This window comes from Amia ocellicauda, chromosome 20, assembly GCF_036373705.1.
Source record: "Amia ocellicauda isolate fAmiCal2 chromosome 20, fAmiCal2.hap1, whole genome shotgun sequence".
Lineage (NCBI taxonomy): Eukaryota > Metazoa > Chordata > Actinopteri > Amiiformes > Amiidae > Amia > Amia ocellicauda.
In genome coordinates, this window is record NC_089869.1 from 13,786,305 (window position 1) to 13,808,681 (window position 22,377).

At 39.5% G+C, this 22,377-nt stretch overlaps 1 protein-coding gene across 2 annotated transcripts in view; it reads right to left on the bottom strand.

Moving 5' to 3' along the window:
• Nucleotides 1-2,927: 2,927 nt before the first annotated feature.
• tspan15 (tetraspanin 15) overlaps nt 2,928-22,377 on the bottom strand; it is a 54,609-nt gene continuing 35,159 nt past the window's right edge. Inside the window, exons 6-8 of one of the 2 annotated variants that reach the window (XM_066693175.1) lie at nt 14,841-14,891; nt 13,660-13,776; nt 2,928-4,914 (exon numbers count right to left, since the gene is read on the bottom strand). In XM_066693175.1, the coding sequence (XP_066549272.1) occupies nt 4,753-4,914; nt 13,660-13,776; nt 14,841-14,891 (330 nt within the window). In that variant the 3' untranslated portion in view covers nt 2,928-4,752. The remainder of the gene's footprint in view (nt 4,915-13,659; nt 13,777-14,840; nt 14,892-22,377) is intronic. The other variant, XM_066693176.1, reaches the window with a different exon arrangement.

Sequence of the window (22,377 nt, forward strand, 5' to 3'; positions counted from 1 at the left end):
CAGCTGAACAGCAGACATTTTTAAATTAAAAGAGAAAAAAAAAAACTTTCAATCCTTTACGTTCTACTACTTGCTTCACTAATAACAAAGCTGGAGAGGAAAGATCATGTATAATGCACATGCTGCTATTCAGTCCTGTTCTTCTTACACTGAATTGTTCCTCAAACATAAAGATGCTGTATTAGTAATTTGTTTGCATTTGCACCTAACAGGGGACACTGCAGTTGTGTAGTAAACTCAAACTTTGAGTCACTCTGCAGCAAGGATGAAAGAAAATTAATCTTTTAGTAGATTAGTGCTAAATTATGAACCGACAAAACTGCATGCTGCCAACCGTATGAAATAAAATGGAACAAATTGTACAAATAAAATATTGATAAATGCAAGAAAATAACAGCAATAGCAGGAGCAGAGTGAAAATGAATCAATATTTATGAACAATGGTGGGGGTGAATGAGTTCAGAGTTGTTCTGGCTGCAGTTGATCAGAAATCAAAGAACATTAAACAACTTAAAACTGATCCTGAACCAAGTAATCTGTCGGCAAATTGTTGTTTGGAGGAAATTAACACATATGGTTGGTTTTGAAAAGGATCTGGGTGAAAAACAAAATGTTATTTAAATGGCAGCTGAGACCAGAATTTGGCATTTGATTTGACTTATAGTGCAAAACTAGTGCACATTATAAGGTGGAAAGACATTTATTTTCAAATGTGGAAAAAGAAGGAATAAAGCTGTAAATGATAACTATTACATCCAACATCCAGTTTGTGAGACTAAATGCAAGAAAAACATTTTGTTCTGTCTGCAACACACCTGGCTGTTTTTCAGTATGGACAAAAAACTTAAAATGTTTTACGCTTGCGTCGATATCTTGGGTTAGACTGTTGTGATCTTTTTGAGCTGGGTTGGAAAAGCACATTTACAAAAATCTCTCAATATTTTAAACTGATAGAAAAGTAAATTTGTAATTTGATAATGGTGAAAATTATATTACTATATACCAACGGGTGACAAATTAAAGGAAAAACCTGAATAAATGAGTGGAGGACCATAATGAATGCAGATGCTTCCAAACAGGTGTACTGCATGATACAATTAAGCAATTAACATCCTATCATGCTGTGCAGGCCCAGTTGACCACAAGATTTTAGAAAGACAAATGCACATTTGATACTTCAGTGGTGCAAAAACCATAGGCACTGGTCTACAGAGATGTGGAAAAAAGTGATATGGTCAGATGAGTCATCCTTCACCATCTCGTCAAGTGGGCGAGTGCATGTGTGGCGACACCAAGAGAACAGTACAGGCCTGACTGCTTTAACCCCTAGTGTCAGGGGGTCCGGAGGCTGTGTTATGCTGTGGGGGGCATTTTCCTGGCATGGTTTGGGTCCACTTGTCCCCTTAGAGGGAAGGGTCACTGCAAATCATTACAAAGTTATTCTGAGTGATCACCTTTATCCTATGGCGACACATTTCTTTCCTGATGGGAGTGGTCTCTTCCAGGATGACAATGCCCCCATCCACATTGCACGAGGGTCACTGAATGGTGTGATGAGTATGAAAATGGATGTGAATCATATGCTATGGCCTTCAGAGTCACTAGATCTCAACCCAATTGAACACCTATGGGAGATTTTGGACCAACGCATTAGACCACGGTCTCCACCACCATCAAAACACCAAATGAGGGAATATCTTTTGGAAGAAATGTGTGTGTGTATGCGTGTGCATATATAAGTGCCATACATTGAAGGTCTCACTTAGTAAAGAAAAGCATAAAGTCTCTAGTCAAATATTGGCAATATTTTAAATTTAGAAGGTTATTTCTTCCAACCAGCTTCCTTAATTGGTCTCATATTCTGTACAATACTGTACAATTTCAAAATTCAGGGAAAGGAAAACCGCAGATACTTGTGTTGAAGTCATTAGAACCTTTATTTTAGAAAGGTAGTTGAAAGGTTGCATTGCAGTGGTAATCAATCTTCTAGTTTTCTAGTGTTTTTTTTCCCCCTTTTAATATCAACACAAACAAGCGTATAATGTAAATAAATTATATATATATATATATATATATACACACACACACACACAATATATAAAAAAACCTGAGGCAAAGCACTAACAAGTGTGATAAGGAAACTGAAAAAGCATATAGCCTCACTTGCTACAATTCAGAAGAATAAAGCCAGAGAATACTACTAGGTGCCCCACAATTTCCTCAGAAAAGGTTGACTCTATGGATGCCTACTGTGCCAGACCTCGAGTAGAGTTCTCTCAGCTTTATTAAAAGCTACTTGAGATGCATTTACAGCTCAGAAGCCTCTATCGTGCCTCTTCTAGGGCCAGTGAATGTCGTTTCTACACTGTCATCCCATAATGATTTCACACCATCTCTGGGGCTGCAGGGAGAGAATGTCCAGAGGGTGTCAAAGGAGTCTGGGAAGGTGGAGATAACGCTGATCAAGAAAAACAAAAAGCAAATAAAATGTAAGTAGTACCATTTCAACCCACAGCTTCACTTCTCCAGGTTACTGGACTGCTTCCGATCCTGTCTTCTCATCCTCTATGTGGTCTTTCTCCTGGTCATTGTCCATGTCTTGGGATCTATTCTAAAGCTTCTTCAGTCCGCCTCGGATCTGTTCTTCTTGCAATGTGTCTGGATCACTGCCAGCTTCACTCTTGGATATATCATATAGCTTTGTTTGTTCTCTGACCCATTTAAATATTTTTCCTGTCTCTTCATGTTATTCCAACAATACATCTTTCCCTGCTTCTTTGCTTCTGTAGTTTCTGTATAATTTTTGCATTACACACACATATAAATATATATATGCATGTTCGTAAGACTGAAATATAAGTAAATCATACTACACATACAAAATTCAATTTAAACAATTCAGTCACGGAAGAATATAACAACAAGACTTCAGTTTGAAAATGTTTATTCTTAAATAAAATAATTTTGTAGTCAGGAGGTTACAGCTTACAATGAATTACAGTATAGGTGTGAAGGCAATATATTTGGAGAGGCATGTGTCCAAGGCAGACTGATTTACAAGGATCAGCAGCATGAATAGGGCTTCTGGTTGTTTCAGGTCACATATTCCATCCTTCTTTATTTTAAAACCAATAATTATGAAAACATGCCAATAAAAATGTCAACTGTATTTGTATGGATGTCATAACAATCCTTTATGTTGCTTATTGTAAGCTGTGAAGTGAACAAGGCTTGACTTTCACTTCACTACAGTACAACAAGTGTATAAAGTCTGCAAGTTAATGAGATTTCCAATCCACTGTAATGCTGTTCAGTGTACATTGAACTTCAAAGCATTTTCAGAAGTCATTATATGCTGAAAGTTACTAAAGATGCAGAAATCTCAGCAGAAACCAAGAGTATAATGTCAGGCACAGCACACAATTGAATACATAACACCCAAAATAACAGGGATCCTATACACTCTCCCTTTAAGGTATGGATTAAAAGTGCACACTCGTTTAATAAGTCATCCGGGTTGGGCAGGTGAGGCACAACTGTAGTGAAATATTAACAGTGTCACAGCAAGACACCCAGACCGCCCGCAGGGCGCACAGCAGGACAGAAGGCAAGATTAGAAAACCCACCATACAGGCACTTCAGAAGGCACATCAAAGAGAACTGTAAACATGACTTATTTATCAGACTTTGTGTCTATAAAGCAAGGCATTAAAATGTCATCACTGCAATTCAGATATCAGTCACAAAAAAGTAAAATACAAAAAATAAACAATTTAATGCCAATTATAATTAATGAAATGAGTTCAAAGAAATAAAAAAACCTAATGGAGCTTTCATGACATAGCAATAGAATGACAGTATTTATTATGTATTTCTTAGTCTGCTAAGAACAGTAGTCCTGCACTAACAAAGGTACACACACACACAAGGTCACTTATGAACATATAAAAATAATCAGTTTCATCACTTGTTTTCATATTTCATATTTTGTACATTTTGGGTATTAATCTGGAATGTTTTATGAATGTGTCACAAATCATATAGAGTGAAATTCTGACAGAAAAGGGGTCAGTCCTCGAGCAGTCCTCTGTAATGGCATTGACAGTGACCGTCACAAGGGCAGACGGAGACGACACCGATTCAGAACTGAGCAGAAGAACTCCAAGACAGTCACAGAGACAGAGCATACACAGATGACTAAGGATACTCATACATAAGCTGTGATGCTTGTTATAGGTGAACATATAACACAACAGTTAAGAAAAGGATCATAACACATTCTCCAGTAAATGGCTTTTCTAAAATGTTTGAATTAAACAACATTGTTTATGTTACACATACACACACACATACGCACACAAAACATAACATAACATAACCTAACCAACAAGGAAATTAATATTATTAACACATAGTAATTCATTTGTCTGCTTGTAGATGCATCTCAAGTGCAATGGTTGTTTGATAATGTGCTACCAGTTGATAAGACACAAAATGCATGTGAACCGATTTCAAAATGCAGACTTAAAAAGCACTCACACAAAACAAAACAAAAATCTTTCGTAGTGCAGACTGGCCAATAATTGTCAGAGCAAATAGAGTCCTTAGAAAATATTTCCACTGGGTGGTACTATATTCTAAGCCCCCTAGTCTGCAATTAAAAAGGAACAGTGTGGTACCTGTACAATGTAAAGGTTACTTTCTGCTTCTGCTCAAAGATGGTGTCCAAGGAGCTCAGTCCTGCTCTGTGGGTCAGTCAAGGTCGGGCAGACACCTGCAGCAGGCCGCCATCCTGCTCTGGGGCTTGACGTTCCTGTGCGAGTCCTGGATCAGGACGTCTCTGGTGTACCCACACTCCGCGATGGCATCCTCCACCCGTGTGATGTACAGCCAGCTGATGATCACACCGAAGAACTGGAATGCAATGCCACAAGGGCAGTTAGAATAACATCAATAACTGTATTTTATAGATATAGACAGATATATAGATATATATGGAAAATGTAAGGCAAAGGGAGGCACTGAGAACTTGTAACAGCACCCATTTTCACTCCATATTACTGACATTTAATGACCTCCGACCCCTATACAGGCTAAGGATAACCATTTAGACCTCACATACATCTTACCGAGATGTGAGGATGCTCACGTAATCGTTCTTAAAAGTTTCATAACAGACCACAATGATTCTTACCAGTCTGGTTCTCTTTAATGGTTATGGTTTTAATGAAACTATTGAAAATATTATACAGTATTGGAATGTACTGGCTTAAACACCCACACAATTCATTTTTTATGCTTTTTAATTTATATTTTCATAGTTTTCTGAAAGAAAAGTAAATGGTATAGGCAGACTGACAATATTAATTAAAATAAATAAATAATGAATTTGTTTTTCCTTCAGGGCACTATTATTTCCTTGTAAATCCTTTACACTTTGCATTAAAGAACAATGAACAAGGAATAATGAATCTGTAGACTTGCCTTTATACCATTAGCTAGTACATGTCACAATAGCAGGTGACTTCTGCTTACATCATCAGAATGGCTTTGTTTACTATGCTAGAGAGCTTCAGAGATACACACTTATTGATCAGCCTCTAGGTAAAGCACATAGGTAAATGTACATAGAAAATAATGGATAAAATTGTACATTCAAATATTAACTAAAAAGGCATAGTATTTTCCACAGCTCAAAAATAATTAACACATACAGGTCTGAAACGCAGAATTCAACCCTTTTTTCCCCACCTGTAGTCATTTTCAATCACTGATTATTATTCCCTTTTTAAACCCAATAAACTGAAAAGGCAAATATAATGTAAGAGCAAAATGCAGAGCTGTAGAAGAGATCAGGGCCAGCTCTTACTAACAATAGCCCACATTAACAGGAGCCTGACCGACAGTATAGTTTGCTACGTGGGGGGGATGCTTTTTTGTACTTATGCTCTCCTTACTGAAACATGGCTCAGTGTAAAGCACTTTGAGATTCTGCAAACCTGTGGTGTGGCTAAGTAGACCAGAGTGATCTCCAAGCATGCTTTCTTCAACATCACAGAAGTGAAGAGAATCACTTTCAATACTTATAGATCTCTCACTTATTTCTTAGTTACTTTTTATTCACCTATACAACTGACATTTATATGAAAAAAACGTTTTTTCCCCTCTGGCATAAAGTGCATAAGGGTGATTACGGGTACAGTGAGGGAAAAAAGTATTTGATCCCCTGCTGATTTTGTACGTTTGCCCACTGACAAAGAAATGATCAGTCTATAATTTTAATGGTAGGTGTATTTTAACAGTGAGAGACAGAATAACAACAAAAAAAATCCAGAAAAATGCATTTCAAAAAAGTTATAAATTGATTTGCATGTTAATGAGGGAAATAAGTATTTGACCCCTTCGACTTAGTACTTGGTGGCAAAACCCTTGTTGGCAATCACAGAGGTCAGACGGTTCTTGTAGTTGGCCACCAGGTTTGCACACATCTCAGGAGGGATTTTGTCCCACTCCTCTTTGCAGATCCTCTCATTAAGTCATTAAGGTTTCGAGGCTGATGTTTGGCAACTCGAACCTTCAGCTCCCTCCACAGATTTTCTATGGGATTAAGGTCTGGAGACTGGCTAGGCCACTCCAGGACCTTAATGTGCTTCTTCTTGAGCCACTCCTTTGTTGCCTTGGCTGTGTGTTTTGGGTCATTGTCATGCTGGAATACCCATCCACGACCCATTTTCAATGCCCTGGCTGAGGGAAGGAGGTTCTCACCCAAGATTTGACGGTACAAGGCCCTGTCCATCGTCCCTTTGATGCGGTGCAGTTGTCCTGTCCCCTTAGCAGAAAAACACCCCCAAAGCATAATGTTTCCACCTCCATGTTTGACGGTGGGGATGGTGTTCTTGGGGTCATTCCTCCTCCTCCAAACACGGCGAGTTGAGTTGATGCCAAAGAGTTCGATTTCTTCCACATCTGACCACAACACTTTCACCCAGTTCTCCTCTGAATCATTCAGATGTTCATTGGCAAACTTCAGATGGGCCTGTACATGTGCTTTCTTGAGCAGGGGGACCTTGCGGGCACTGCAGGATTTCAGTCCTTCACGGCGTAGTGTGTTACCAATTGTTTTCTTGGTGACTATGGTCCCAGCTGCCTTGAGATCATTAACAAGATCCTCCCGTGTAGTTCTGGGCTGATTCCTCACCGTTCTCATGATCATTGAAACTCCACGAGGTGAGATCTTGCATGGAGCCCCAGACCGAGGGAGACTGACAGTTATTTTGTGTTTCTTCCATTTGCCAATAATCGCACCAACTGTTGTCACCTTCTCACCAAGCTGCTTGGCGATGGTCTTGTAGCCCATTCCAGCCTTGTGTAGGTCTACAGTCTTGTCCCTGACATCCTTGGACAGCTCTTTGGTCTTGGCCATGGTGGAGAGTTTGGAATCTGATTGATTGATTGCTTCTGTGGACAGGTGTCTTTTATACAGGTAACAAGCTGAGATTAGGAGCACTCCCTTTAAGAGAGTGCTCCTAATCTCAGCTCGTTACCTGTATAAAAGACACCTGGGAGCCAGAAATCTTGCTGATTGATAGGGGATCAAATACTTATTTCCCTCATTAACATGCAAATCAATTTATAACTTTTTTGAAATGTGTTTTTCTGGATTTTGTTGTTGTTATTCTGTCTCTCACTGTTAAAATACACCTACCATTAAAATTATAGACTGGTCATTTCTTTGTCAGTGGGCAAACGTACAAAATCAGCAGGGGATCAAATACTTTTTTCCCCTCACTGTATATGGCGTCTCCAGCATACTGTTATGGTATGAAACTGATTTTACCAGTTTATACCACGCTTAGTCAGAGTTAATTCCTCTGTTCAGTCTTGAGAACATGGCAATTTATCTTTACTGCTGCAGGGAACTGCAGTGCTTGCACTACATTTGCAACAAGTTATAGCAAGGCAATCCTCCTCAAATATCATTAGGCAGGCGTCTTGCAAAAAAAGGCAGACCAAAATAAGCATAGTTTTAAAGCATTGCTTGGCAGTATTTCTTGAATTGTTCCCTTTCTACCCATGTTTTACTGCTGTTGTATTTCATTTGTGATGTTTGCTATTAGTTCAGATATAGCTACTTCTTCTCATGTAGTACCAACGCATAAATGCTGATCAACGGCTATGATCTTTGTTATTAGTTGTTATTCTTTGGTTCTCTCATGAATTCCATCTGACAACTGGCTTATTTGATCATTTGTAAGTTTAGTCGTTCAGAGTGATGTTCTATTAAGTTGGTTACAGCCATGTTTCCCAAACCCAAGGCCATGGTCAGTGTGTCTAATCTTGTGGACAAATCAACGAGGACTAAACAGAAAATGTAAACAAATTAATTTAAACTCATGGCATTTGCACATTTATTTTTTAAACTACCTTTTTTCCTCTTTAGATCTGTCAGCTACACAATTTCAATACAATTTTGTGTGGTGGAAAGCAGATGAAGTGTGAACGAGTAAGAAATCAAATGACATGAAAGCACGGAATACATGCTGCTCTGTTAAAGGCCATCTTGTATGAGTTGGCCCTTTGATGATAATCAGAAAAAGATTATGCTTTGTGCACGTGTGTCCAGCATCGTTTCTATACTCTAATGTTTGTTAAACATTTACATTAGGAATGTGGAAAAGCCACCATGATATTCCTCATATGACATTTCAGACTTCTGTTCCTTCACATTTGTGCAAGATTATCAAGGTCACCAGGATACCCAGAAATGAGATGTCAATCTGAAACAAGCTCTTTTATATAAAAGGCCTTCAGGTGAACTTAGTGGTAATTACCTTCCATAAATGGTGCATGGTACACATCATGCTGAAAACAACTGGACTGAAGTTATACATATTAAAAAGTTAATGTGTGTCCTGAAATTCAGAATCTGAATCCTCTGAATCATTCTTCATGGTCCTGTCCACAGCATTAGCAAAACAGACCCCTTGAACATTAATGGACAGATGAAGGGTTAATTCTGAGGTAAAAGACAAATTAGAAAGAGCTAAATCAATCTACTTGGCCTTCATTTACATTAAAAGCTTGCTTTCTGCCTGCTGGGATTTCCAGCTGTTACCGTTAGTAATGCGAGGCATGATAAGGCAAGACAGCTGCTCCATTCAGGCAAGAAACAGCTGCATTTGAGCACATGGTTGTGGGATTTAGCTCTCTGAAAAGTCCTACAGCATTACTTGTTGTGATGAATATTCCTGTCTGAATATAACTGGTGTTTGCAGTGGTGAGAATGGAGTGGGGGGGAAAAGGATTAAACCCAATGTGCTACACACAAATAGGCCTTTTTCCACACATGGCACACTGTGCCCACGTCCATGTACTACACAGAGTTTACCCGACATAGTTACAATGGAAAGCAGGGCCTTAAACCCTTCAATACATCTAAACACATAACATATGTTATTTTCCATGTTTCTTAACAATTAATCTTCGTATCACTACTACATAAAAATACATTGAATACTGAAAAGATGTGGCTGCTTTTAGGAGGGGTGGAAGAATATATATTTTAAAAACAGTTTTTACCAAAACATCAAATGCAAAGCAAGCCTCAATGACGTATTTTAGCACAAGTGTGTAGTAGTGGTTATGTAACAATGTGATATATTGTAACAATTGTAAGTTGCCCTGGATAAGGGTATCAGCTACGAAAAATATAATTTTAGCAGGTTTATCAATTTAACTGAGTAGCAGACTTTTTAAATTTCCTTTGCTAATGTTTGGTAGCACTTTGATACTTCACCAACAAAATGACAACAATGTCAATAAAAACATTCCCAGCCGTATATATGAAAGTCTCCAAGCAAGAAAATGAAAAAAGGGTCTGAGATGAGTTTAAATTGGAAATGCACTCAGAATAACAGAGAAGGTGATACTGTGCTGCAGGGCTTAGTTTCAGTGCTATGGAACAAGTTAAGTGAAGCTACCATTTAATTTTAATTCTAAACAGAGCTGACAGTGTTTGGTTTTGCTATAATTACATCACAAACTTTTATATTATGACTTGGTAATAATTTCCATTAGCTAATGTGTCATAATAAGAAAACAGTTCCAACTGAAAACAATAACAAAAAAAAGAACTTAAGAACTTAACACTGATTTAGTAAAAAGTTGAACTCACTGGCTTTAATTAGGCAGTGTAATTCATGTGTATGTATCAATACAACATGTTTAGTGATGTGTAAGATTTACGTTGTGTATCTCAGATAACCGATGCAGTATTGCAAAACTGACGTTCAATGCAGAAAGTCTATATTGTTGTTTGTCCAGGCTTTGGATATGCAGGCCAGAGATACAAAATCCATTTTTATTGTCAGTACCAGCTGGCAACAAAAAAGTGACAGTAGAAATGTGGTTGCTAAATGTGCTATTTGTGCACTGGAAAATTAGCAATCACTTTAAGCAATTTCAAGTTGGTGCCCTTGTGCAATTTCATGCAAATGCTGGGGGAATTAAAATAATTGTGAAAAGATTTGTGTGTTGACCAGAGTGTGGTTGCATGGTAAAACACAGGCCCAGGGCGTTGTGCAGAACTTTATTACTTGGTCTTTTGCCTTTGCCGTTTTATTCTCAATATGCAGAATGGCTCTTTCAGATATGGGAATAAAGATGATAGCAGTTCTAATCGCACTTGAAAAGCAGGTTTCCTGGTTGAAGCCTTTGTGAAGTCCAGTGCCAGTAATCTGGTGACTACAGCTTCATTATTCTTATTGAAATCTTATATTTCTTGTACCTAAATATTGCTGACTTAATCTATGTTTATTTATGAATGTTTTGCAATTACATTCTCACTCCACTTAACCATCCTGCAAGCAGAGCACACACTCACATGCTTACTCATCAGGTTTAGGGAGTCTCAGTATCTGTGTAATTTCTTGACCATACACAATCGGGCGGAGTAGAGGAACTGTGGAGATAATCACATCTTGAAAGCCAGCATACGCACTACAGTTTGTGCTCCACAGCATACAGATAATGTAATTACAACACTTAACCAACAGGGGTTGTAAGTGCCACTCAGGACTGGCAGTAAATGAAACGCCAGAATCACTCATCTTCCATCATATTTTCTCTTCTTTTGTCTCACTGGAATAATTATCCAGAGAAATGACAGCCAAGCGAGAAACAAGAGATATGCTGACAGAACTCATACAGGAGCATTAGAAACAAGTAAGACTTCAATTACAGTTATTGATACTGCTCTCGTGTCACATGGGATTTCTAGTAAAAAATACTCTTATTCCTGCTTTGATTACAGAAGGGGCTCTGAATCTAAATGTATTTAAAGAAATTAAACTCTTCTTGGTCTGATATGCTCCCAGATGCTCAAATAGGCAATGGTACAGACTGCTGTATTCAACAGCTGCCCCCTAAAACAATAGCTTAAAATTTAGTAATCAATTGGTGTAAGGGTTAAAAATTATTCAATTAAATGTTGGGAGTGTATTAATTATTTTCTTATCGTTGTTCTGTAAGAATTGATGACACAGATTAAGATCTTGCAATAATATTTGCCACCAATATTTAACATTTGCATATGTATTTTCCGGTTTGGAAAAGATGGGACACCACATTCCCACATTAGAAATCACTCAATAACATCTAGGTGTAATATTTATCACAAAAAAAAAAACTGCGAAAGGTTTATATCCTGTGGCAACACATGAATCCATTAGCTGAAGTATTGAAAGATGTCACCCTGAGTTATTGAAGACCTAACAGCAAAAGATTCTCACATTTGGAGACAGGGCCCCGAGACAGGGAGGACACTGAATGTGACGATTAAAGGTCTATGACAGATTCAACTATACCAAATAATTTATTCAGTTTCCATTACTCCACGATGTGCTAAGTTATATAAATATTAATCGTCAACAGGTTGTGCAGGGAACTGACTCGACACAGTGTCTCATTGATGGAGGGAGATGTCACACAGGTTACTGTCACCTTCCAGACTAAAACTGACCCATCGCTTCATCTACATCTGAACAAAAGCTCATGATTTAGGATCGGTCTGTGAGGAAAAACAGCTGGCCTGCCAAGACGTATCTACAGGATGGCCCGCTATTGGCATTGCAAAATGGAATTATTCAAGAGACAAAACACCTGGTGATTCTAAAAATAAACTAATTACTACTGTCTTCCAGCCCGTCAGCCTAAAAACTAATGAGGAAAATTCATTATGGAGGCCATGCCAAACATTCTGCCTCTTTTCAGTGAGTTTTATTGTCTGTTGCTTTCTATGGACAGCATAGCCAAGTCAGGCACAGGGAAGAAAGCACACTTTATAAAAGGAATGAGGGAGGAAAAAAAAAAAAAAAAAGCATACCTTAGTAAAAATATTCTTAGGAACTATGATTAAACAGTAGGCGCATTTACAATTCCATTTCTGATCCGGATCAAATGCATCAGTAGCATCTGGTTTTGCTCAGAAATAGCACTGTAAATCCTCAGCAATTGGATCAAATGCTTGGGTTGTGAAAAAACATGCAAGTGAGCTGGTTTAATTAATTTAATTAATTAATATAGCTCTATGTTTAACTTACTAATTGAATATACATATGATTAAGTTTAGCCTTCCGTGTTGCTGCGCATTCGAAGGGCTGTTGACAGTTTATCCTGATCAAATGGCAGTGTAGACGTGACACCACTGATCCTGATCACATGTACAGATGTATTTGATCTGGATCAGAAATGGCATTGTAAAAGCACCTCATGCGTTATAATTTAAGTTCCTCAAATAACACCTTCTTACAAATCTTTCAGATTTCTAAATAGGTCCACAACAATTTCTAAATGGGTCCAAAGTTGGACATGATTGTGTAAGTATACATCATCTTCATTAAAAAAATCTAAAAACAAACATCCAAAATATCATTCACATTTATCTTCCTGTCCGTTTCATTCTTGCTGTCCCTCTGAGCACAACTTACAGGGTAAACAAGCCACAGGACACAAACACTTGCCCCATTATCTTCAAATCCATTTTTTTTTTTTAATCCACATTGTACTAGACCAAAAAGAAAACTATAAATGAGGAAAATGTTCGAATAATACATAAAATGCAGGCAAATATATATTTTCAATAATGAAAACAACTCGCAATGGGTTAGAGAACGGCTGGCTGGAGATATTTTCTTATGTGTAACAGTGGTCCCTGCAAGATGCACACTTTGAACAGGAGATGTGTCCAGCCACCCAGTTACATTCGGTTTTGGGTGAAAAAATCCTTCTGTGTATTATACATAGCGCAAATTGCATTTTGATAGAAAAGCTTAATAAACCAAGCCCCCAGGGTTGTATTCATGAAGGTTTTAACATCAAATTACTTTTTGAAAGGAAACAAATCTAATGAGGTTCTGTAGAAAGTAGTTTTTTCAACATCTACATCTTTGCTGGTTTGCAGAATAAACACATTGATTTAAATTTTTTATATGATTGTTATACAACTTAATTGGAAACTGAAAGAAACAGATGCAACTTGTAATTTTATTTTCCTTTTTTTCATGCATACTACTACTATAATTAAATTAATTTTACTTTGGAAACCTGGACAAACTTGTATGTGTAGTGAAAGCTGAATTCCACAGTATTCTTAAGTCTTACCTGTGGTAGCAGAATACCAAACAAAAGTCCTGCCATAGTCTTATAGTTGTCCATCAACCAGATGAAGACAGCATCTGTGCAGCCCCGCACATAGATAACGTCCAATAATTCAAGGCGCTGTAGAAAAAGAAGTCAAGTGTTAATTGCTGTACACACTCATCTAAACAAAATTAAAAGCTCATTGTCCCTTTAAGAGTCAGTCAGGTGGGCAAATATAGATGTATATATGGAAGCAGTTATTTTTTTTATACATTTCATGTTGTTATAGATTAATGGCTGGTATTTGACATGGCCTACATAGATGGTCCCTTTCTTTTTCCACATGAGTGATTAAGAGGGAAATGGCCGTTTCCTGCTAAATGCATATCTTGTGTCTGCTGCTGAACTGTGACCTGACCATTAGCCTTTACTTTACACAAATCGATATTAAGATTTAAAATAAACCACAAACATGACAACTATTGAAGACCATACAACACTCAGTTCTGACCGTGAGGCTCCTGCATCTTTAATAACTGTATGGACATCTAAGAGTTGATTCAGCAGAACTTTATGTAAACAAGATCTTTTAGCTTCAACCTTCCTGTGAAGTCTACAAAATATTCCCTAAAATAAAGGCAGACATAATATTGGACATTTGAGTGATTCAATTACTAAATTAATTAAGTGAAAAGATACAGACATAATCAGTTGGTGAGGTCTGACTTACAAATTCTAAATTATTCAAGGGAAACTCCATAGGCTGTAATTACTTTGTAGTTTTCTTACAGATCAATACGTGCTTATGGAATGCAGTTAATTGGCCCGTTAGTCACTGCACATTCATTTTTAATCCACATAATGAATTTCAGTGTTTTTCTGTTAGTTATGGCAGAATTAAAATAATACACTGGACTGAGAGTGGTCATGTGTAAGGCCACAACAAAACTCTGTGGAACTAAATTTCCTTCATGCTGTTTTTCAAGGATCACAAAAAGTCACCAGCAAAGAAGTGACTTCAAAATGTTGATCCATAATTCCTGCAACAAGTAATGAATTGCCTTTGGGTTTCAGTCTCCCCAGATATATATGCATTGCTTGAAAAACCAAAAATAGCCTTTGCAAAAACCAACAATCCCAATATGTGATAGGATGTGAGATGTGGTTATGATGTCATGCTTGAAACACCTTGAGAATCTCACATTTTTATCCAGGACTTGGTATCCACAGAGAGTATTGGCAACTTCACTGACCTGCAAAAAGGAAAAATATTCACATTTAAACTGCAGTCTATTTTAAGACATTAGAAGGTATACTTGCTGAACACATACAGCACATTTTTCCAAAGTGGGAAAACAAGAAGTTGGTTTCAAATTCATTTCTGAAAGTTTGAGTCACTTAAACTGCTTTCCAATATACAGCTCTGGAAAAAATTAAGAAAACACTATAAATTCAGAAATCAATGTTAAGTGTTCTCTCAATTTTTTCCAGAGCTGTATATATTTGGGGTGTAACAATTCACCGATTTGAATCCATGCGCTGGGTCCAGCTGTTTGAGACACGACTGCACTGATTCAAATTCCCCAATCCGGTCCATATTTATTAGCAAACCAGTCAAATTGATCCGCTCATCACACACTGGCCAACAAACCGATACAGCAATGCAGATCAAACCATAACATTTATTTTTTCACTCAAGTCATTGGCTCCTATAATGATACTTTTGACCCAGCAGCAATACTGTTTGGGGGGGTGGGTTAAGCCATGCAATTTGTGCAGATCAAAGATCATAAACACCTATCTGTCTTGCTGTGCATGTGTACGATTGGCCAGTGCAGGCGGGTTTTCAAAGAAATGGAATGGTGTTGACTAAAACTAATCTAAACTAGTCTTTGGATGTTCATATGGATGTATTGCAGACTAAATGAGGATTTGCAACATAAAGCAACTTTACAAATTTGCATTTAGTAAGTTTATATTTATGCAAAATAACAATCTGAACCATCTCCATTTTAATCGTGAAATGTACGTAACTGTGATTAAAACAAACTAAAAAATTCCATATAAATCAGTAGCACTGAATGGCTGCGACGGTCCTGCACCGAGAGTCCCCGGCTCACAGCTTCTCTCCACTGGAATCACTGTAAATAGACTGACTAAGAACTCGGGCAAAAAGACTCAAAAATGTTCACGCTTATAGAAAAAATAGCACCGTGATTTTGCATTAATTTATATCTGTTTTGCTTGGATTCAAACCCAAAAAATAATACAAAACAATCCCCTACAGACCTCTCTCTCACACACACAGACATAAACTTACCTCTATTAATTGTACAGTACTCTGAATTGAAACTAGTTGAGAGTTTAATACACCGTTTTTATTTAAAACGCACATGTTCCATACAATAATAATCACAAACATATTAATACCAATCTGAGAAGAAAATGAAAATTCATTCAGATTAAGCCAAAATGTTGAATGCAACATCAATTCCACAAGAAATCTTCAGGGATGAATTCTTCTAGTCCTATGGGTATTCAGTCTTTTTTCACCTTTGAGAACCTCAAAATAATAATTTGTAGAATTGGCTGCCATAATAATTGCATGGGAAAGAGCCAGTTTGTACATTTAGTTGGATGATGTGAATTTAATTATTTGAAATGCATTTCTGATTCCAACAACTTTGAATTGAACCAAATCACATTGTATGAAAATGAATCTTATTGCATAAAATCGAATTGACTCAAAGCTGAATCAAATCGTATAAAATCTTTATTTTTTCTAAACGTATTGTTCTTATCTTATCGTTCACTGTGTATCTAGATGCATATCGAATCATCAGAGAGGGAAAGATACACACCCCTTATATATGTGTGGCTCTTCCACAACAGTTCATACTCAGTTTTATTTATATATATGTTTTCATCTCTTTTAATTATCTTGCTTCCCATATATATATGTGTGTGTGTGTGTGTGTGTGTGTGTGTGTGTGTGTGCGTGTGTGAAGCAAGATAATCTGGCTGTCTTACATTTTAAGGTAAGAAAAAACTTTATTGTGGGGAGGGGAGATCAATAAATGACATAATCCCCAAATCAGCTTAAGCAAGCAAAAGAAAAAAAGAAGGATAACTGCCTCCTCCTGATATTAACTAGGCTAACTATTCTATCCACCACAGAGTAGGTGTAACAATCTTTAAAGCACTTAGACTTGGGTGTGAATATTGAGCCACCCTTTAAAAGCACAAAGAAACCATGGTGTTTAAACTACTTAAACTGGAAAATCTGGTTTAGACAACAGGCCTTAAAAAATAATAGGTTTATTGGGGACTTTCATTATTCAAGAAGAATGGCTATATATTTCCCTTTCCTTTATCACATGATACAATGTCAAAAACGTTGCTGACAGCTAATAAGGTTATTCTTTCCTCCATAAGAGCAAACAAGTCAACGTGCAGTAAGAGTAATATTAACCAGCCTGGATTTTGTATATATTAAAAACAGAATCAAATTAAGTTAATATTGGAATTTAAATTTTAGGATATGTATTTAGGGTAACCTAGGTAATTTCTAAGTAGAAAATAGTCATTTCATAATTTAGGTTATGATAAGATTGATTTAGGGTTGCAGATGAAAGCAAGAATGTTCTCTCTTATTAGCAACCCTTATTGGGCATTTAAAAAAGAGAATGTATAGGTGGAAATGTGTTTGAAAATGACAATTAATAAGTAAAAAAAAAAATATATATATAGCACTTAGCTTTTACCGTCCAGGATGTAGGACCTCACTGTACTTGCCTGTGTAAATTGTAAATTGGAATTTGGAATTGAATTGCTATGTTTTAGTTAAATTGAATTTGTAATGATTGATGCCTTTTACTTAACTGTATTTTTGCACTTTGTTTTGCACTTATGTTGTAAGTCGTCCTGGATAAGGGTGTCTGCCAAGAAATAAAAATAATAATAATAATAAAATGATTGTCACATGATAAAACACAATACCATAGTTTGTACAATACTAAAGGTTTTAAAATACTATTGTGTACACATTAGGAAAATGAGACAACTAACAACTTGTTCTTCCAGTGTGCTGTAGATTTAACCATAACTGTAGTTTGTTTTCATAAGAGACAGAAAATATCTTAAATACATTATTTAGAATGACAAATATTTCTGGGAGGTATGAAACTACCTAGTGTATGAAATGGTAACAGTCTGGTATAATACTTGCGAGTGAAATACACAATGCTTGTGGGAGAGTTGTGCCGTTAATCCATATTCAATACACATTATAATTACAGAGACTGGATAGTGTAGGCATATTTCTTAAATCTTAATTCCTCACTGTAGTCCCAGCAGGTACCTGCAGCGCAAAGATAAGAGAGCACAGCTGCAAAACACCATGCGTGCTGCTGATATTAAAAGTCTTAAACAACCTCATTTGGAATTAAAGAAACAAAACCAGGAGTAATTCCTTTTTATCCAAAATACACCTCTTTTCCACCAATGAAAAATAAAAAACAGTCAAGAACAATTAGTTTTAAAAAGGAAAAATCGGATTTCATGAAAGGTCACATTGGGTTTCAGACAAATACTTTTTTCCCCTCACTGTATATACACAGAGGGGTAACAAGAGTAAACTCAAAGCCTCCCGCTGAATACAGCAGCAGCGGTCCTCAGCACAGCTAGCATAGCTGAGGCGGGGCCACAGGCCTGCTGACAAGGGAACTATGTACACTGGAAGGATAAAGGTGTAAAATCACATGCACTCCCACCTACAGAATGAACTATGTACAAGTCACAGTCTGGTAGGAAGGGAAACGGTTCTGCGTTGCTTTTCCCAAGCATGCTCAACAGGGGCAGACAGGGATCGAAAAGCCAGGAACCAGTGCCTGATAGGCTACTGAGGCTCAACTGAAACCAACATCAGATTCCAAAAAGAAGGAACCGGGCCCATCACGTCCAGTCTGTAGAACCGAACAAAGGTGTGTGGCGAGACCCAACTCATAGCCGCACAGATGTCTTCCAGTGGGGCGCCTTGAAAAAGGGCCCACGACATCGCTACACCTTGAGTCGAGTGGGCCACCAGGTGTTCAGGCACCGGGACTCCAGCCGACTCGTAGGCCGTGATAATGGTGTCCACAATCCAGTGCGAGAGGTGCTGCTTTGAAAGCTCCTGGCCCCGCATCCGTGCTCCGTAGGACACAAACAATTGGTCCGAACGCCGAATGTCCTTAGAGTACTCCAAATAGTACCTGAGAGCCCGCACCGCACACAACAGGTGTAGCCTACTCTCCTCCTCCGAAGAGAAGGGAGGAGGATGGAAAGCCATCAACTCAATAGGCCTGTTGATATGGAAAGGAGACTGCACTTTCGGGAGGAACGCAGGATTAGGCCGAAGCGCTACCCTGGAACCATCTCCCGTAAAATGGACACACAAAGGGTAAATGGAGACGCGTTTTGTTGATGTGATTCCCAACAAAAACGCCGTCTTCAATGACGCTAATCTGAGGTCAACTGACTGCAAGGGCTCAAACGGGGCCTTGGAAAGCACGTCCAGCACTACATCAAGGCACCACACAGGCAGAGAAGGAGCGTGGGTAGGCCTCAGCCTGCACGCACCTTTCAGAAACTGAGCCACCAAAAAATGCATCCAGGTTTTGTGTACAGTTAACTATCTGCTGCCAGACGTGGCTGTAAACGTCCATCACGTGCAGTGCCGTGACTAGTTAAAAATAAATTGAAAGATCATAATCGTATCTGTAGCCGCCGATTTTATCAATATTTTATGAACAACTGGATGGTGTTTCAGTCATTTTGTGAATGGTTTGCAGGTCTGTCGTATAAGAGCCCCACAGTATGAAGGCGAACACGATTTCGTTAACGTGTGCCCATTTACAACTGAAATGAATGAATAAATATATACAGCAGATCTGGGTTTCCCTCTAAAACATTAAGGACTAGTTTAATAAATGTGTCCATAAGTCCATAAACGCCATGACTGAGACGTGCACACTTTAGTTAAATTATAACCTGCTATATTGTAGCTGGATGATTAATCATGAAACGTATCTTGATGATGATTATAATAACAATAATAATAAATAGCAAATATTTATTTTTATTGTTGCACATGGAAACGTTTTCTTATGGTAACGTAATGCTCGTCTAAATATAAAGTTGTCTATACACATTTAGCTCTCCAATCATGTAAAGCATAAAGAATAAAACAGACACACAAGTCCTTTCCACATCAGGCTCTATCACTCGTGGTGTTTTCTGTTTGTTATTAAAACAAAACAAGCCAAAACAACAAATCGCTCTGCTCCTCCCAAAATAGGCATGGACACTTAAGCCAGTGGAACCGAGGCATAAGTTTGAAAAGTCCCCCAGCAGTAGGAGTACTGCGACCTCGTAGAGGGAGCCCTCGCCAACTGAATAGTAGCCACTACTGCGTCTGACAGACCCTAAGTAATCAGGTGAGGCCAGGCCTAGAGCTGGAGCAGGCCCGGGTTGGGATGTCACAGTGTGCCCTGCACCTGAGACAGCAAGTCCGCCCGCAGGGGAAGCTGCCATGGCTCTCTGACCAAGAGGGAAACCAGTTCCGCAAACCACAGTCTGCGTGGCCGGCGAGGCGCTACCAGCAGAACTGTCACTCGTTCCTGCCTGATCTTCTCCAGAACCTCTGGGAGAAGAGGAAACAGTGGGAATGCGTAGAGGAGACAGCACAGCCATGTGTGGGGTAGCGTGTCAATCCCCAGGGTGCCGGACTGATCCCGAACGGAGAACCATAGGGGACAATGTGTGGACTCCCCGAGAGAGGGGGTCTGCCCTGGAGCTGAGACTGTGTACATAGAAGCAGACGACGCACTAGCTGAAATAGTGTGTGCGACTGGACACCTCCCTACCTGTTGATGTAGGAAACCACTGCTGTGTTGTCTGTCGGCACTAAAACATGAATGCCCTGAAGGGCCAGCATGAAGTGACAGAGACCGAGGAGCATAGCTCATAATTCCAGGGTGTTGATATGGAGGGCCCTGACGGGCGGTGTCCAACTGCCACGGACTTCCTATCCATTGCAGACAGCTCCCCATCCCTGCTTGGAGGCGTCTGTTGTCAAAACCACTTGGTGGTAGACTGGCCCCAAGGGCACACCGACGGTTAATTTTGAAGGACTCCACCACCAACAGAGGCCTTCCAGCACACTTGAGTGACTGTCACTCGACGTGGTCTGTCGCGGCGAAGATGAATCTCATGGGACCCAAAACACCACTGTAGAGGCCTTAGATGAAGGAGGCCGAGGGGGACGGTTTAGGACGCAGCCACTAGAAGGCCCAGCAGTCTCTGGCAAAGGGACACCCTGACGCGGGCTCTCAACCAGAAAAGGGAGAGACATGCGTTTATGGAGGCAACTCTCTCTGGCACCAGCGTGGACAGCATGGCGATGGAATTGAGTCGCAGTCCGAGGAACTGCGTCTGCCGGGTTGGCACAAAACAGCTCTTCTCTCTGTTGACCCGAAGGCCCAACTCGGAGGGGCGGTCGAGAATCAGGCTTGTGTGCTCCCTGGAGTTCGAACAGACCAGCCAGTCGTCTAGATAACTGAGGATGCGGACCCCCTGGCAACCAGCACTGCGTCCATGCACTTGGAGAAAGTGCGAGGGGCCAGCGACAGGCCAAATGGGAGAACAGCAAACTCGAACGCTCGGCCTTCGAAGGCGAAGAGGAGAAACTTCCTGTGCACCTGCACAATGGGGATGTGAAAGTAGGCATCTTTCAAATCCACCAAGGTGAACCAGTCTCCAGGCGTGCAGCAAGTGCTCCAGTCAGCGCGGATACCGAAGGCACACCAGCAGCCGAGGTGTTCTTGCGACAGTGGAGCGCCTAGCGGGACTTGCCGCTATAAGCGTGTCTCCACTGGCAACGCAACCCAACACAGTGGGGGTGGGTCACTACACTCTGACCACACGGTACAGCACTGGGGCACTGGGTTGAAAAACCAGGGAACACTACAACCGAGTTGTGCCTTTTCTTTTGTGGCAACAACACGGGAGGTCCCAAGGAGTAACACCAAGCACTGCCGAAGTGAGCCGAACAAAGCACTGCAAGCACCGTGCGGACTGTACAGGCCTAGTTGCACCACGTGTGCCGGGGGGGTACCAGGGACACTGGGCACCATGCTGTTCGGAATCTGGAGGGCCCGTGGTAATAAAACCACTAGCCGAAGCGGGGCTTAACACACCAGACCCACTACATGGTGGAGCACAGCAGAGCTCAATACAGTAAACTGGAGGAGCGAGATATCCTACAGCCGCAGCTGCGGGCTGTAGTGCGGGCGTAAGCTGGCAGAGGAGCCCCTCTCGTGGGCGAGGTCTCTTAGGTCTCTTATAAAGTCTCTTACGAGGCTTTGGCCTGTGGACAAAAACCAACACAGTGAACTAGCCTGAATAATAATAATATGAAACTACTAGTAGTCGTGTGAAAGCCGAGATGAACCAAGGCACGGATGGAACAAAACAGCGTGGCTAATTAAAATAAAATTAAAATAGCACAACAACACACAACTGTAGCGAATCGGTGGGTGCATGTTACTTTTTGTACTACCAGCCAGCCGAAAAAAGTAATTTGTTTTTTATTCACAAACACAGAAGCTCTCGCCTGTCTTGACGAACCAAGGCGAAGGGCAAAAAGAGGAAGTCTTTGTAAAGACGTCACCTTTTATACAAACAAGAAGTGGAAGGGTC